This window comes from Diaporthe amygdali (genome assembly GCF_026229845.1).
Source record: "Diaporthe amygdali strain CAA958 chromosome Unknown NODE_5_length_1802954_cov_64_987939, whole genome shotgun sequence".
NCBI lineage: Eukaryota > Fungi > Ascomycota > Sordariomycetes > Diaporthales > Diaporthaceae > Diaporthe > Diaporthe amygdali.
In genome coordinates, this window is record NW_026517025.1 from 566,225 (window position 1) to 581,340 (window position 15,116).

Consider the following 15,116-nt stretch of genomic DNA (forward strand, 5'->3'; position numbering starts at 1 on the left):
ATCACCCAAAGGATGATAGACGATTGGGAGATTGATTCTTACCTGCAGGCAAATACTACCTCGACGGTAACTTCATCCATCCCCCAATACTCAGTGACCAATACCAGTATGGTGAGATGATGTCAAGAAGCGTCGCAGCTCTTGACAATTTGAAAGCCAAGTGATGTTCCATGTTGACTCTGCTCACAATGAGGGGGCGGATCATCCTCATGTGTAGTGATCGACTGGCTGACAAATGGTACTGTAGAGCATGAGCATCATTAATATGTATCATCACTGTCTATAGTATCCCAGTTGTGCCGACTTTGGAGGTGAGAAAATTGTATTTAAAGGCCGGCCTTTGACCAGTTGGGGGCTGTATTTCCAACTTTCTTCATTGCACTTAGCAGTGGTTCAGTTACTTTGAATCCTTACTGATTGAAAAGCCTGTAAAGGTATTATACGACAATGGGTTCTACAGCACCAGCTGAGCGAAAGGTTGTGGTCATCACAGGATCGACAGTGAGTCTCGCTGATCAAGCTTCCTCACACAAAAGACTTCGTCACTTTCTGCTTCTGATCACTATCATAATAGTCTGGCATTGGGAAAGAGCTGGCAGAGCGCCTTCATCCCAAAGGGTACAATATCGTCGTGTCAGGAAGACGCTCAGAGCTAGGCCAAGCCGTTGCAAATGAGCTAGATCCGACTGGAGAAACAGTCATATTCGTTCAATGCGACGTCGCGTCGCACGCCTCCCAGGCAAACCTCTTGAAGACAACCTGGGACAAATGGAAACGCCTAGACGTCTTCATAGCCAATGCCGGCATCGTCGACCAGACCTCCCGTTACAACCTCAGCCGCAAGGACGCCCCAATCGAGGACGTCCCGCCGGAGCCGGAACTCAAACTCACAGACATCGACTTCAAGGGCGTCGTCTACGGGACAGAGCTGGCTGTTCACTACATGCGGCACAATCCCCCTCACGCCAGAGGAGGCAAGATCATGATCACCGGCAGCATAGCGGCCATCTACCCAGTGCCAATTATCCCTGAGTACAGCGCTGTGAAGGCGGCAGCACTGCAGTGGGCGCGAGTGATGGCGCCGATGTTGGCACAAGAAGGCATCACGATCAATAACATTCTGCCCAACGGCTACGATACAGACATTATGCCAGGCTTCCAGGAAGCGTTTCTGGAGGAGCAGTAGGTTTCCCTGCCCGGAGATTGCCAAGTAATATTTACATGATTAGAGTGTATGCTGACCGTCACTAGTCTGACCGACAAGGAATGTCTCATGAAGGCGTACGATGTTTTCTTGGATGATGTTGCGAATGAAAAGACAGGGCAGACGATCGAGACAGCATACAAGTCTCACTACTACCATGATATCCCACCGCACAAGAGCGGCAACGTGATTGCAAGATCTGAAAGGGTCTACGAGCCTTGGTTCGAGCTGATTCACGGGGCTAGAAGTGGGTTGCCGACCGCTATAAAGGAGCCGTTGAGGAAGCCTGCCGAGTGAGGGACGTCGGTATAGAAAGAAATGTTCTCCCTACTAGGTCGACGGATCTACAATAGTCGCGATTCGCTGAATGAAATTGGCATGAAAACTCTCCAAGCTCGTGCTCTCTCAATTGGGATACGTGATTTGGGCGTAGATCATTTAGGTTTGTCTATGAATCCAAGCTCACAGAGCTTAATCCTCTCATCACAAGCCAGCCTTGATTACTTCCTCATTCAGGCGTGCCTACAAATCCAGCGCTCCAGATTCACAAGTAAGTTTGTCGGAACACTATACGAGTCAGCAGAGTGCGAACTTCAGTGGAATTGATGAGAACTTCAACAAATTCTTCTGCAGCGCCAACATTCCGCAAAACAGATGAATCAAATTGCGCAACGGGGTCGGCTAAGCTCTTCGAACTTATTATTGCACCAAAACAAGTGATTTGGATGGTCAATTTAATTCTTAGACTCATGCAATCTATATACATCACAGATACAAAACTCCTGGCTGAAGTCATGGATGGGTATCAAAGCACCCTGCCAAACCCATCACCCAAACGCCCGCTCATACGTGCATGATCAGAAAAGCCTCCCCTAATGATGATTTCCGCGTGTTCAAATCTCCTTAACGAACCCAACCTCCACAACACGATCCATAGCCAGGCGCAGATTCGCAATCTTAGCCCTCGTGTTGTCCCTAATCCAGAGGAACGTCCCCAGCACAACCTTCCTAAAGATAGGCGTCCCGGTCCGGATGCGCATCTGGCCCTTGCCAACAACATACATGATCTTAGCCGCATACGCACGGTCCAGGCGCGCCAGCTCGGCCGCAACAGCCTCATCGCGCAGCTCGATGGGCAGCTTCTCGGAGATGTGCCTCTCGCGGGGGCCATTGCCACCGCTTGAGCCATTATTCGACGGCGCGGCGGTGATCTCGGCGCCGGTGGCGTTCGCGCTGGCGACGTCGATGGTGGCGGCCTCGGACATGGGGACGCCCTCGACGTTCTCGATGCCGCTGCGCTGCGTGGCCTGGGAGCCGCCGTCGCCCGAGAGCGAGGGGTCCTCGTGGCGGATCTCCTCGTTGCGCGTGGCCTGGCGGATCACGAAGGAGCGCACCTTCTCGTAGATGAGGGCCGCGAGATCCGGCGACATGACCTCGTCCATGAAGCCGTGCTTGACCACGAGCCGGTAGCAGCCCGGGATGGTGGTGAACTTGGAGACGGAGTAGCGCTCGTTGTCGGGTACCGTCGGCGCCTCGACGGGGTGTAGGTGCCAGAAGACGGTCACGTCCATTACCGCGTTGAACTTGCTTGCGAACTGGGTAAAGACGGCGGGCGTCATCACGCCCGTCTTGTCGAAGAAGATGCCCAGCCCGCGGATCTGCGACAGCTGGTCGCCGCCCCACCGCTGCGTGAGCTTCAGCTTGCCCTCGTCGTCCTTGGTGACCAGGTGGTTGAGGCGGAAGCGGTCCTCCGCCTCTGCCTTCCACTGCGACTCCTTTCCGAATCTCCACAGCATAAACAGGCCGGTCATGATTGCTGAGATGGTAAGGGTGAACCAAGCTCCATCTGGCACCTTGTTAAGGGCAGAGGACAGGTACAGGCCATCCACCGAGGCGAAGACCAGCCACGGCAGAACGACAAGGTACGGCCGGATGCGCCACACGATCAGCGCCACGAGGGTGACCATACACGTGTCGAAGAACGTGACGAACATGACGCAAACACCGTATGCGTTGCCGAGACGTGTCGTGTTAGAGTACACAGCAGTGACAAGGATAGTGCCGCACATGAGCAGCCAGTTCAGCAATGGGACGTAGAGCTGCCCTTGGAAAGTCTTGGAGGTGTGCACAACCTTCACTTGCGGGCAGTACGACAGTTTCATGATTTGGGCGATAAGCTGGATGAGACAAACGTCAGCATAGAGCTTGAAAGAAAGGCGCGGGGTGAGCGATTAATACATACCTGGAATGTAGCAGTGATGATAGCCTGGGAGGCCACAATAGCCGCCAGGACAGCCACGACCAGCGACGGATACAACATCCCGGGCGGAACCGAGTTGTAAAACGGGTTCGAGTACGCATCAGGGTGGACACTGATATACGCCGCCTGGCCGATATACGCCAGCAAGAGGCACGGGTACGTCCAGCACAGCCAGCTCAACTGAATGGCGCGCATGGAGAATGCGCCCAGGTCAGCGAAGAGGGCCTCGACACCGGTAAAGGCTAGCAGGACGCCGCCGAGCATCTTCCAGCCCTCAGTCTTGTTCTGGATGAAGAATTGGATCGCGTGGGCCGGGTTGAAGGCCTTGAGGACACTGTGGTCGAAATTGACGAGATTGTAGATGCCGAACCCGGCGTTGAAGGCCAGCCAAACGATGACGATCGGCGCGAAGGCCGACGCGAGGCGCGACAGGCCCAGGGGCTGGATCAAGAATAGGACTATGATGATGCCGCACGACGTCCCCACGACCGTGGAGCTTGTGATGTTTGGGCTGACAACGTTGAGACCCTGGACTGCGCCGAGGACGGACTGTGCTGGTGTCAGGACGCCGTCGGAGAGGACCATGGACACGGCCAGGACGCCGATTGTCTTGAGCAGGCCGCGGAAGAATCTGCTCCTTTCCAGGAGGGAGCGCACGCCGAGGTTTCCTGGCCGCAGGTTTCCGGTCTGGTGTCTTTCCATGTGCACCAATGGCTCTTCCCTCGGGTCACGAGCTGTGATGTTGGCCTGTCATAGATACATCAGTTAGAAAGGCTTTCAAAAAGAATTTAGGACTTTTTGCTATGAACTTACAAATCGGGTCAGAAGCGAGTAGCAGCTAAAGGTGCCACCCTCGCCCTCATTATCGGCTCTCAGTACGATGAAAATATATTTGAACGTCACCATAATAGTAAGCGACCAGATAATGAGCGACAAGACCTGCACAACAGAGTCATAGTTCGGAGCTGCCGTGAACGTCGACGAGAACACATAGAGAGGACTGGTTCCGATGTCACCATAGATGGCGCCGACGGACTGGTACGCAAGCCAGAGGAGTGTCTTGCCGCGGTAGACCTGCTTGACCTTGGGCTGCTCGCTGTCCCGCCAGTTGTCGCCCTCCTCGACGTCGACGGCCTCGGAGTGGCGGTCGAAGGAGATCCTGCGCGAGCTCCTGTGGGTGGCGACGCGCGAGAGCTCTCGAGTGTTGTAGATGCCACCCGCGAGCCCGGTGGTGTCCGTGGGCTGCAGGGGCCGGAACCGCTGCTCAGAGTCGGAGCGCTGCAGCTGGTTTGGATGGGCGCCCTCTGCGATCTTGATGGTTGGCCCGGAGGCCAGGGGAGAAATTGGCGGAGACGCAGCCATTTTCCTTTTGTTATTCGCGTGTAAGTGACGAGTGGGACTGGAACAACAAGAGGGCTGAAATGCTTGGCACAGAAGCGCCAGCTACCCAAGTGAAGGGAGAAGTCGATAACTTGACAAAAGTTTGGACAGATTCACAATACAGACAGTAAGGTACTCTAGAAGGGAAAAGAAAATGAATTTGTGCGTGTGTGCAGTGGTCTATTATCTAGGGGAACTCAAAGCATCACAGAAAGCCGGGTGGGGCCATGAGGGATATTTGGGACATCCGGACTATGATTGTGAGAGAGAGCGCGCGACTCGTTTGATCGCAACCCGCTGCCATTCCGCTTCCATAAAAGTGCTGAGGTGGCTGAGCAAGGATCGATCCAGGGGAAGACAGGACGGCGTTGGTGCTGAATTTGGGTGTGATGGGCAAGCGTGGGGAGCAGCTTGCGCATTGCATTGTGCACTCATCTCTGACGCTGACCACGCAGTGCAGGTAGTGTGATATCGGGCCGTGGAAACAAGACCGCGAGATCTTGCTAACGGCCGACTTGCTTGACTCGGGACCGCTGCCACGGCTCTGGCATTCACTGCAGCCAGTGGCGCCTGGCACGGCATGTGCATGTGAACTTGGGAGGCCTAGGACGCAATACCGCATCGAGATTAGATTAGCCTCCATAGTCTAGACGTGTTTGACGAGTTCCCGGCGGTGAGCCGATAGGAAATTTCTCCCCTCCCCCGGTTGTAGCACTGCTAAAGTCAGAGGCCCTTACCCTTTCTCCAACACGCTTAATACCGGCCCATTCTGCGGCGACCTCCCTCAATATAGAAGCGCGAGGGGTTTTGGGGATCATTTGGGCCGAACTTCCTCCAAGAACCTGCAGCAGCAGAAAGACCCCTGACCCCTGGCAGACTAGACGCGACGAAGAACGATTTGAGCCTGCGTAAAAAGCTTAACCGTGGTCGACTGAACAGGCCGCACACACTACGACCGAGTTCCTGGCAGGGTCCAAGACATTTTGCCTAGCAGCTAGAGCCTAAGCCCCGGAAGCTTGGAAAGGCTTTTCTTTTTCTTTCACTGTTCTGAGACACGTTCGCCTAGCTCGTGCCTAGGCTAGTCCGATCGATGGATAGCTCTCGTCCCAAATAGCACCTCGAGTAGGGCTCAGGTTCACATCGGCCGCTCCATGCGACCTCGGAATGCGACGCTTCGCCCTGGGCTAATCAGAGCCGAGAATAGGAAGTGCCAAAAATGGAGGAGCCTCATCGGATGACCACCCGACGTTTGCTTGTTTGTTGCTGGCTACCATGGGCAGAATCCTGTGATACAACACACCCTTTTCGCACATCACCCTGCATCGCAGCTGCGAGTGCTACGTTGAGGCACTGCAGGGCCCGAGATAAGGATGATCTAGCCAATCGAGCATGCGTCGCTTATTTATGGCCAAGACGGGTTTGGTTGCCTCGATCCTCCTCACGGGACGCGGGCTTGATGGCTTGGCCGCTCACCAGCAAAACAGAGTACTGGGGATGACGTCTCCCCCGCAGGCAATATATCTTGGCAGATAAGAAACGATGGAGCTGACCCAAGCCGCAATACTGCAGACACTCTGAAACTTGTCAGCATCCTGCAGTGTTCCTTGGCCCAACGTAGGATTGGTTGGCTTTCACGTGGAGGAGTTGGGGGTGGCTGAATCGATTTCCGGGGATGGAGTGCACGGTTGGCGGTGCTGCAGACAAGGTGCAGAGTCCCACTGGGTTGCAGCAAAGGGACGAGCCGAGGCGAGACAAGTAAAACTTGGGGTGAGCTGTTGGACCCTTGCGAATCGCGCGTGCGGTCTGAGTCGATCCCACCTACATGTGCAGCCGTCGCGCAGGATAGGATCGCCCTCGCAGAAGCTAAGCGAGGCGGAAGCAGACGCGCAGGTTGCCTAGACCAGGAGCTTGTTTCCCCAATGTAATTCGTTTCAATCGTCTTTCGCAGACCTTCCTAACGCGGAAGATGCGATCAAACCAGCAGATTTTGTCACGGCCACTGGACCGGGGGCAAGCTTCACGGGTACTACAAAGTGATCATAGCCCCATCAACAATATGACTTGATTCGAGGGCGAAACGTGCAAGCATTCGATCGCAAGATGGCCAATCAAATAGACTCGGTCGCCCTTTCTCTATCCTTCTAGATGCCTTCGCGACCAGTCTGCCGACTTCCTCATGCTCTAGTATCCAGGACATGTTCCTGGTTGAAATGAAAGTGACTGGATCCGGTTCACGGCTTACTCGCTAGAGTTTGATAGGGAAGAACATTGGTTGCGATGTCTCGACTTTGATGTGGGGCAGGCCTAGGTTTTCTCCTTGACCATGGCATCGCAGTCGGAGAGTATATTGTTCCTCTCAGGTTTCGTGCCCATACGCCGGGGGTCAAAATCTGGGTGAAGACCTCTCGTGACGCGCTCGGATTTCTAGTCCATTTGACCGACGCTTGGTTCCTCACCTGCTGCACCGTTCGTCACCACCTCGTGGCCGAGGGCCTTCTTGCGGTCCGCATCTGTGATCTTTGTGCACCAGCCGAGCTTGTCTTCGACCTTGCCAGCCTGGATACCTTTGAGTTGAGCGAGCAGCTTCAGACACAAAGGACCCGCATCCTCCTGACTGTCGGGAATGTAGGTGACGGTCTCTTCGCCCTTGGAGGCGTCGAGGGACAGCCGAGTGTGGGACTTGACGGTGGCGGCCCATGATTTGGGGTCTGATGAAGCCAGTCGTCGGGTGATAGACCGAATGGGCACCAAGGAGGCGGCTGTTCCGGCAGCCATGACTTCCTGAAAGTTAGGAAGTTCCGCGTATTTGATCTGCTCAACTTGTCAATCTACTGTCCGACTTGTGAACGAGAAGCTGATTGTCACTTACCGGCCGCTGCTCAACCTTCCAGCCGAAGCTCTGGGCAAGACCTTGGATACTCTCACTGGTCACGCTCTTGATGGCGTTGTTGGAATCTGGCACCATGATCTTGACGCTATCTCCCTCGACCAGCGCACCGATGAAGCCGCTCGTGCTGAACTCGTCTACCTCGGAGTGAGTCGCGCTGTCCAGGTGCAAGGTGATGTCGAAACCCTCCTTGCGCGCCTTGTCCGTCCACCTCATCACAGGCGCATAGTTGCCGCCAACCTTAGCGCTCCCGGTACCATTGGGCGCGGCACGGTCGAAGTCGTCCAAGATGAGACAGCGCACGGGGTGCACGCCGTGGTACACACCTGTTGGGAGCACATAGACAGCGAAGGTATACTCCTCAGGCGGACTCAAGCCAAGCTGTGCGCTGGAGCCGTAGAGCTGTGGTCGCACGTACATGGCGGCTCCCGTGTCGTGCGGTGGAACCCACTCTGCATTGAGAGCGACAGCCGCGCGGCAGGCATCGATGAACATGTCGACTGGGACAGGGGGCATGGACACGAACTCGGCGCTGTGCTGCATACGGGACGCATTGCGGTCGGGGCGGAATATCTGGATGGCGGAATCGCCGGGTGTGCGGAAGGCCTTGAGGCCCTCGTAGGCTTGTTGGCCGTAGTTGAGGGCCGGGGCCATGCCGTGGATACGGATGTAAGGGTCGGTCACGAACTGAAGGGGCGACCATTTTCCGGTCTTGTGGGAGTAGTGGGACTCGATGTGGCCGTTGACTGGAACACAGGAGAGAATGTCAGCTTGAATGTAGGGCTGCTGGGAGAGCGACAGACGAACCTTCGTGCATGCGAAAGCCAATGTTGGCCCAATCGAGGACATTGGTGGGCGGAGGAGGGAATGAAGGCATCGTGAGGGTCGTCCTGGGCAATGTCGTCGAGGGGTCGCGAAGTGGTTGACTGGTCAAGGGCGAAGAAGGTGAGTCAAGAGCTCACACGTGCTATTCGAAGGCTGACGGACAGCAGGATTTCGGACGGGAAAGTCAGCAATTGATGACCAGCTTGTTCAGATAAATCTTGTGTCCAGTGACGACAGGTCCAGACTGGAAGTGGGCAGACCGGTGTCAAATATGGGGCTAATGGGAACCACGACGATAGCACCTCATGAGGGGAAACTAAAGAGGGTCTAGAAATTATTCTCGTGGGAAAATCCCCAATGGCCAGAGTTTACGACCGAAGTCTCCGATTGCGGACTGCGGGGTCCCCTGGTTCCTTTGCGCGCAATCAGCGACAGGGCAATTCGCATTTGAGTCAGGGACAACTCAAAAATGTGCAGGGGGGATGAGGTCTGGGGTGGGGCGAGGTGGGGGGAGGTGAGGGTAGAAAATCCGGGGTAAGGGTAGACAGGTGGGTACTTCGATTCAAGGATACCTAGGTACCTGTGACGTTATCCCTTCCAAAAGTCGCTCTTTCTTTTATAGAGGCTACTTCTCTTTACGGTCAAGCATGTCTCGATACGGTGCCAGCGATGGCCTCAATTTCTTCTATCCTCCGTTTCCTCCTCTTCTTCCTTCCGCCCTTCTGTTCCTTTCCTCTTCTTCGTCCAGCCACGCCCAGAACTCCAGATGCCAGAAGACAAGATTTTCACAATTCCTCCCATTCTCAACATGCATTACTATACATCCCATAATCGCTTCCAAAGCTGGCATCTACCTGCCATCGGCTCGTTTCCGCTGCGATCCATCCAGAATCTGAGAGTGACTCATAATGCGGCGCGACCTGGACTTGCTGCTGCTGCTGCTGTCCCCAGCCTGGGATCTCACCCATTAGGTGGCTCATCTTGAATGTTACCTCAGGAAGCGTCATATGGGACATGCTGGGCTCCATCAGCGTCAGGACTCTCGCCACCTGTTCAGGGGGCTTCGGGAACTCGAGCTCCTCCTTGGATTCTCGTGTCGCCTCCCCGATGTACCCCCTCGCAGTCTGGGCTATCGACTCGGAACGCCTTTCCAGTTGTTGAACCAGTTTCCAGTTGCCTACAGCCCGATGCCACTCAATATTCCCTGCGATCAACCCCAGTACCGCAGCAACCTTGTTGTTTCCCCTGGTGTGCTGCGACGGAGACATGCTTGTGCCATGGGACCCGAAAGACTCCCTATCAGGTGACGATGCGTCAGACACTGACAGAGCGATGCGCGTCTCCATCCACGCGTCTAGAAATGGCGAACCGTGGACCGTCGAGTCTTTTGCCAGAGTGCAAAGCGCCCGAACTTTATCCCCTGGCGACAGCAAGCTCTCAGAAATGTCCACTGTTCTTGCATATGTTTCGAACGCTGGCTGGCATTCGGTATGGCCAGCAAGCAGCGCACGAGAAATTGAATATCGTGCATGCCTCAACATCACGACCTGTCCGTAGACTTCAATGTGGGATACTTGCCTCGCCAATTCTGCCATTGTAGGCTGGTATCCCGCGCAAGATGCTGCTATCCGTTGGAAAAGCATATGCATGATCAGCTGCTTGATGTTCTCGAAGTCGCTTATTATGTCCAACGCTGCTGACAGGGCCCACAGGATCACCGAGGTTGCCGGTCTTGTGTCCATGGGGCTTGTAATCTGGGCTTCCTGGATGCAGAAAGCCACCGAGTCAAGGCACGTATTGACCGCCTGCATGCCTTCACTTGTCAACCCATCGTCGAGGAGGATGTGCGCGACGCGAATCTTAAGCACAAAGTCCAGCATCATCTCGTCTTGGATAGATGCTTCCCAAAATGGCGCTGGGCAAACATCCACCAAATTGGAATGGTTTTTGGTTTCAGGCTGCCATCTATGACAAGTAAGGGGTGTGGATGTTGCGGATGGCGTTGGCGTAAGCGGGTATGGGCAGTCGAAACGGTTGTCAATGAAAGATTGAAGTAGCCGAAAGATCTCGTCCGGAACCTCTGCCCCTGGCGAACGCCACGGGACAAAGTTTCGTGGCGGCAAGTCTGGCTCTTTTTGCTGAGTCTGCTGCTCAAGCTTCACTACCGGGATCGATATCCTGCCCCGACCTGATGCTCCTTTTCCACTATCTATCGATAGTGCCTTGAGTACCTCCAACGAATTTCTGGACGCCGGACGCAGCTTTCCCAGACCGACGGGCTTACGCTTCATATACTTCTGGATACGTTTTACATCCAGGTCTTCACCTACGTCCAACACAACTCTCTCGTTGGCAGCCCTTTCACCAGAAGCTGGCAGGTTTCTCCTGCGCTGCCGCTCCTCTTCTACCTTCTCCATCAGTTTGTGGACTTCAGTTGTGGTGACGTTCTTTTTCAGGCCCCATTCCTTGAATCTAGCCTTATACATTCGTTCTGTCGCAAAGAATTGGTATTGGTTCTCCATGATGGCGATCACATCTTTCAGCCGTTTGATCCGATACAGGGAGGACATCCTGTCCCTATGGCGCCGCCAGTCGTCTTCAGTGGCATAACGCCTTCGACGGGTACTGCTCGTAAGGCTAGTCGGTCTGGGCCCCCCGTCAGTCGTGACAAGCGGTGGTCTACTTGCTTCAAACTTTGTGCACAAAGGAATCGTTGTGTTGGAGCTCAGGAGCATAGCGGTAGGCACTGGGTGCTGTTCGAGTTCTCGCAATTCTGGTCCAACAGGGTGGTTGGCCGTCGGATCGAAGTCCAAATACCCAGAGACTGGTGTCATACAGACTGTGCTGGAACTCGAACAGCTGGTCCCACTGTCGCTAACACTGCTGCTCCAATTGCTGCAGGTCCCCGACGGCGAAGATAAAGATTGAACCATTCTTCTTGTTGCTGGCGTGGCAAAGGCGGCTGTGGAATTGCGATTCTTCGTGCGAAGAGCGATAGACTCTTTGTAGGGCAGCACCATAGTACAGGACTTTTGAGTGCAGACAGCACAACGTATGGAGTGCGTCAGGGTGGGACTGGAAGGAACACAGATCAGATCTGTAAGTACCCGATGAAGTTGCGGAACACCCTTTGATTGCGAAGATGAGAAAGTTGGATGCGGCGAGATACTTGGATCCACACTTGTATCTCAAATAAGGCGAGATCTCAAGTCCCTGGACAAGTGTCTGGCAGAGCCACTCCCAATATATCTTCAACCGTCGGCCTGGATGATCTAGCTGATGTCAAGCGGTGGAGCACAGTGACGAGGATGCGGCTTGTTTTCTTGGCAACTTTTCCAATTTCGACGAGCAATGGTGCTGTCGAGCAGCGGTGTTAGGTACGTTGGAAGCAGTTCAGGGTAGATAAGTGTGCTGCTTTCAAGGTTGGTGACAGGGGCGACGGGCTCAAATCACGGAGATATGCAGTTGGGAGTTTTGTGTGTTATATCACTTGACAATATCGGACACCCCCTTCTGGAAGCCCCTTTCCCATTTCAGCCCGCTTCGATATGCATGTCGGAGATCCAGGATTGGTTGCTCCGGCTTTAACTGACCTGTTTCTCTGCAGTTTATTGTCCGGTCGCTCGGCCCCACGCGGCCGCCAATTCATCTCGCCCTGGTCCAGTGGGCCAATTATTGCTATCTAGAGGTGATCCTGAGGGGCTGGGCGCAGTTCCATGGCACACAGTAGGCTCCAGCTAGACGCCTCGTGGAATCCATTATCAGCGGAAGCAAGTATTCCCAACGCATATCGGCTCAACTCGTGTTCACCATCCGCAACCTTGCCTCGGACGGGTGGATATCAAAGGATTCGGGTGATGCGGGCTTAGATTCGTCTGATAGAGGTCAATTCCAACATCTCTGAGCCCGCGACGCTTGAAAGAAAGGACGGCTGACGAAAATACAACACGGCACGCGAGCATTCTGACCAACCCCAGTCCATGTTAATGGAGGCGATGTCGCCGTCGCCGTCGCCGTCGCCGTCTCTCGACACAGCGAGCACAATTATCGGCGACCTCGCAAGGAGGACACCAGGACATCTTGACGCCCGTCCCGAAGTCACAGCATCTAGCTGCAGAATCTGCCCCCCCCCCCCCGGGATGAGTACCTCGTGCATCTCCTTGCCCTAAGGGCGATTGCTTGGTGATCCGGGGAAGAGAGCGGACGGCACGCCACGAGAAATAATTGCTCGGCACGATGACCGGCACAAACCCTATCATTCACCCCAGTTTTTGCTGCTTTGTGAGCAGCCACATGCCATCGTCGATCCTTGTGTTTCCATCCGTCTTCGTCCCCTCTCTTGCCTATTCAGTACATTTGGAATCACCTGAGGTGACTTCAGTGCTGATATTGACTGGGTATGGTCATTCCATGGTTTCTTGGGGGGTAATGAAAGGTTCACTCCATGGAAGTCGCTGCCCTTGTGTAGTCCAACCAGGCTGTGCGGTTATGTCAACCTCGATTGCAACCGCGCCGCATGATCAGATGACCACACAGCCGCGCAATTCATGCAGCTACCAGGCGTTGAAAAGGGCGGAATCCGGTAGTTGGGGGCGGATCACGCTAGGATGCGTGGTGACCGAGCCGTGGCATGTCCCTTTGTTGGTCCCCTTCCAGGCAGAGCCACGACCTGGAGTACGAAACCTGCGGAAAATACCCCTTCTCAGCCTTAGTCTAGAGCTGGCCGTTTCTGTTTTCGGCGGCATGCCTGGTTCTCCATAAGGCTCCTCGTAAGGCAGAGGCAGGTCGACGCGACACAACTGTCTACCACAGGATTTGTGGTGCCTTGTGTGGTCACACTACAGCTACTGACAGTCCTTTCGGCTAGACTCGAGATCAAGAACGTCCTTGATGCTGCTCGGTGGCATGTACTACGGAGGACTGGAAGTACGGAAGCCACACAGATTGCCGAGGCTTTTGTTACGGCGCAAGCAATCATCGTCAGGGGTTCTGTGAATTCGTTCTACCCTTCTTCATCTACCATGCTTGCCTGCCTGCCTGCTCGGTCACCACCACCGTCACTGATATCCGCCAAACTTATTTAGACTCCGGAACTCCGGTAACCCACATTCAGACCTCTATTTAACTGGGAATAGCGCGTGTGAGGCATTTGTGCGCCGCAACCTTGCAAATTCATGCTATTCCCGGCGCAAGAAGCGCTCGCGTATCTCAGTTCCCACCAGTCTCGAGCCGTACCGACTGGATGGGAGAGGAGTGGATTGGTCGACCGAAGGGTCCCTTTGTGCGCCAACGGGCAGCAGGGGTTGTTGACCCCTGCTATTAATGTCCTGTCTTCGATCCTTTTCTTGCCCTCCATCTGGCCCGAAAGTCAACCATTTCGGTCACGGAGGGGGAGTGACAATCAAGATCAAGCAACCGGTTCTACTATCCGGTTAAAACATTGAACCGTCTCTGTCTATCAATGCCTCTTCCATTCAACACAGTCTCTTCGAAGATGTTGCCTGCCCCGAATATATAGGAAGATTGTCGTCGATTTGATTCAAGTGACCAACAGACCATGCATGCCGGGCCCACGCCCTTAAATTGTCAGCCCGCGATGGTTGCGTTGTTGCCATCTCACCCCCCGGACGGCCAGCCCTGTGCGGAGATTGCCCGTCCAATCAAGATGACCTCCTCCAGACAATCATCCCTTGTCATCTTATCTGATGGCCTCTCGGGCCGGATTCAACGGTCTACCGGGGTTGATGGGTGGTGGTGTGCTGGTTTCCCCTGCCGCGAAGCTGTTAACTTGTCTCGTCTTCCCCACGTCGGTTGGGCAACGGCACCCCAGAGAAATTTCACTCGACAGCAGAACTCTTTCGAACTCCACAAGCACTTGCCACAGTGTCAGACAAGTCACTCCGCAGATTGCCTGTCGTCTGGAAGACACACGTTCACTTCCCCGTCCATATGAGCGGTGCTGTTTCTGAGTTACCGAGAATTACCCGCAGATTTCCGGTCCAATTCCACCAGAGACTACATAATGATACCTGTATCATGCAGCCCTGAAGATACAAGACTTTGACGATTGAGATGTGGGTCGTAGGTGATTTAGGTTGGTGTGCCGCTCAATCTGCGCGCCCAACTTCAACCACAAAACTGCAAGTATGAGGCATCATAGTCCAATTTTACTCTCTTCGGAAACGGAGGGAAGGATGAAACGAAGGTGCACCATGCAGTTGGCTGCTGCGGTATTTGCTTGGGGCAATGGCTTGGGGCGAGGACGTGGCCCAATGCATGTTGGTTTTACTTTCATCCCGGCTTTATCGAATCGATTTCGCAGCAATGTTTGTCTGAATTGATTCGCGGGTGCTTGGGCGTCTTATTCTATCACAATCTGTATCTTTTCCCCAGCTGGTCCAATATGTTTGGTTCTTTTGGTGTTGGCCCTCGGTTCACGATACTGCAGGGGTGCTCCTATTCTTCTCTACTTTATGACCTATCAAAACCCCCGCTGGAGGTGCAATCTCGAGGAGATACCAAGCAAGAGGGTGTCGAGCGCGCCGAATCCGGGTCTTGAA

At 54.4% G+C, this 15,116-nt stretch overlaps 5 protein-coding genes across 5 annotated transcripts; 2 read left to right on the top strand and 3 right to left on the bottom strand.

The window, feature by feature from the left end:
- Positions 1 to 447: 447 nt before the first annotated feature.
- J7T55_015321 (15-hydroxyprostaglandin dehydrogenase) lies at positions 448 to 1,501 on the top strand (the record flags this gene model as incomplete). The annotated part of the gene is made up of 3 exons (XM_053139547.1): positions 448 to 501; positions 575 to 1,182; positions 1,252 to 1,501. The coding sequence occupies 3 exons, from the start codon at positions 448 to 450 to the stop codon at positions 1,499 to 1,501; spliced, it is 912 nt and encodes a 303-aa protein (XP_052997049.1).
- A 596-nt stretch (positions 1,502 to 2,097) lies between these two features.
- On the bottom strand, positions 2,098 to 4,826 carry J7T55_015322 (potassium transporter; the record flags this gene model as incomplete). The annotated part of the gene is made up of 3 exons (XM_053139548.1): positions 2,098 to 3,381; positions 3,447 to 4,211; positions 4,278 to 4,826. The coding sequence occupies 3 exons, from the start codon at positions 4,824 to 4,826 to the stop codon at positions 2,098 to 2,100; spliced, it is 2,598 nt and encodes an 865-aa protein (XP_052997050.1).
- Positions 4,827 to 7,148: 2,322 nt separating this feature from the next.
- J7T55_015323 (branched-chain-amino-acid aminotransferase 1) lies at positions 7,149 to 8,608 on the bottom strand (the record flags this gene model as incomplete). The annotated part of the gene is made up of 4 exons (XM_053139549.1): positions 7,149 to 7,234; positions 7,301 to 7,655; positions 7,714 to 8,477; positions 8,539 to 8,608. The coding sequence occupies 4 exons, from the start codon at positions 8,606 to 8,608 to the stop codon at positions 7,149 to 7,151; spliced, it is 1,275 nt and encodes a 424-aa protein (XP_052997051.1).
- Positions 8,609 to 9,359: 751 nt separating this feature from the next.
- J7T55_015324 (uncharacterized protein) lies at positions 9,360 to 11,291 on the bottom strand (the record flags this gene model as incomplete). The annotated part of the gene is made up of 3 exons (XM_053139550.1): positions 9,360 to 10,471; positions 10,841 to 11,193; positions 11,260 to 11,291. The coding sequence occupies 3 exons, from the start codon at positions 11,289 to 11,291 to the stop codon at positions 9,360 to 9,362; spliced, it is 1,497 nt and encodes a 498-aa protein (XP_052997052.1).
- A 616-nt stretch (positions 11,292 to 11,907) lies between these two features.
- On the top strand, positions 11,908 to 12,640 carry J7T55_015325 (uncharacterized protein; the record flags this gene model as incomplete). The annotated part of the gene is made up of 4 exons (XM_053139551.1): positions 11,908 to 11,928; positions 12,164 to 12,282; positions 12,328 to 12,440; positions 12,534 to 12,640. The coding sequence occupies 4 exons, from the start codon at positions 11,908 to 11,910 to the stop codon at positions 12,638 to 12,640; spliced, it is 360 nt and encodes a 119-aa protein (XP_052997053.1).
- Between the last annotated feature and the right edge of the window lie 2,476 nt (positions 12,641 to 15,116).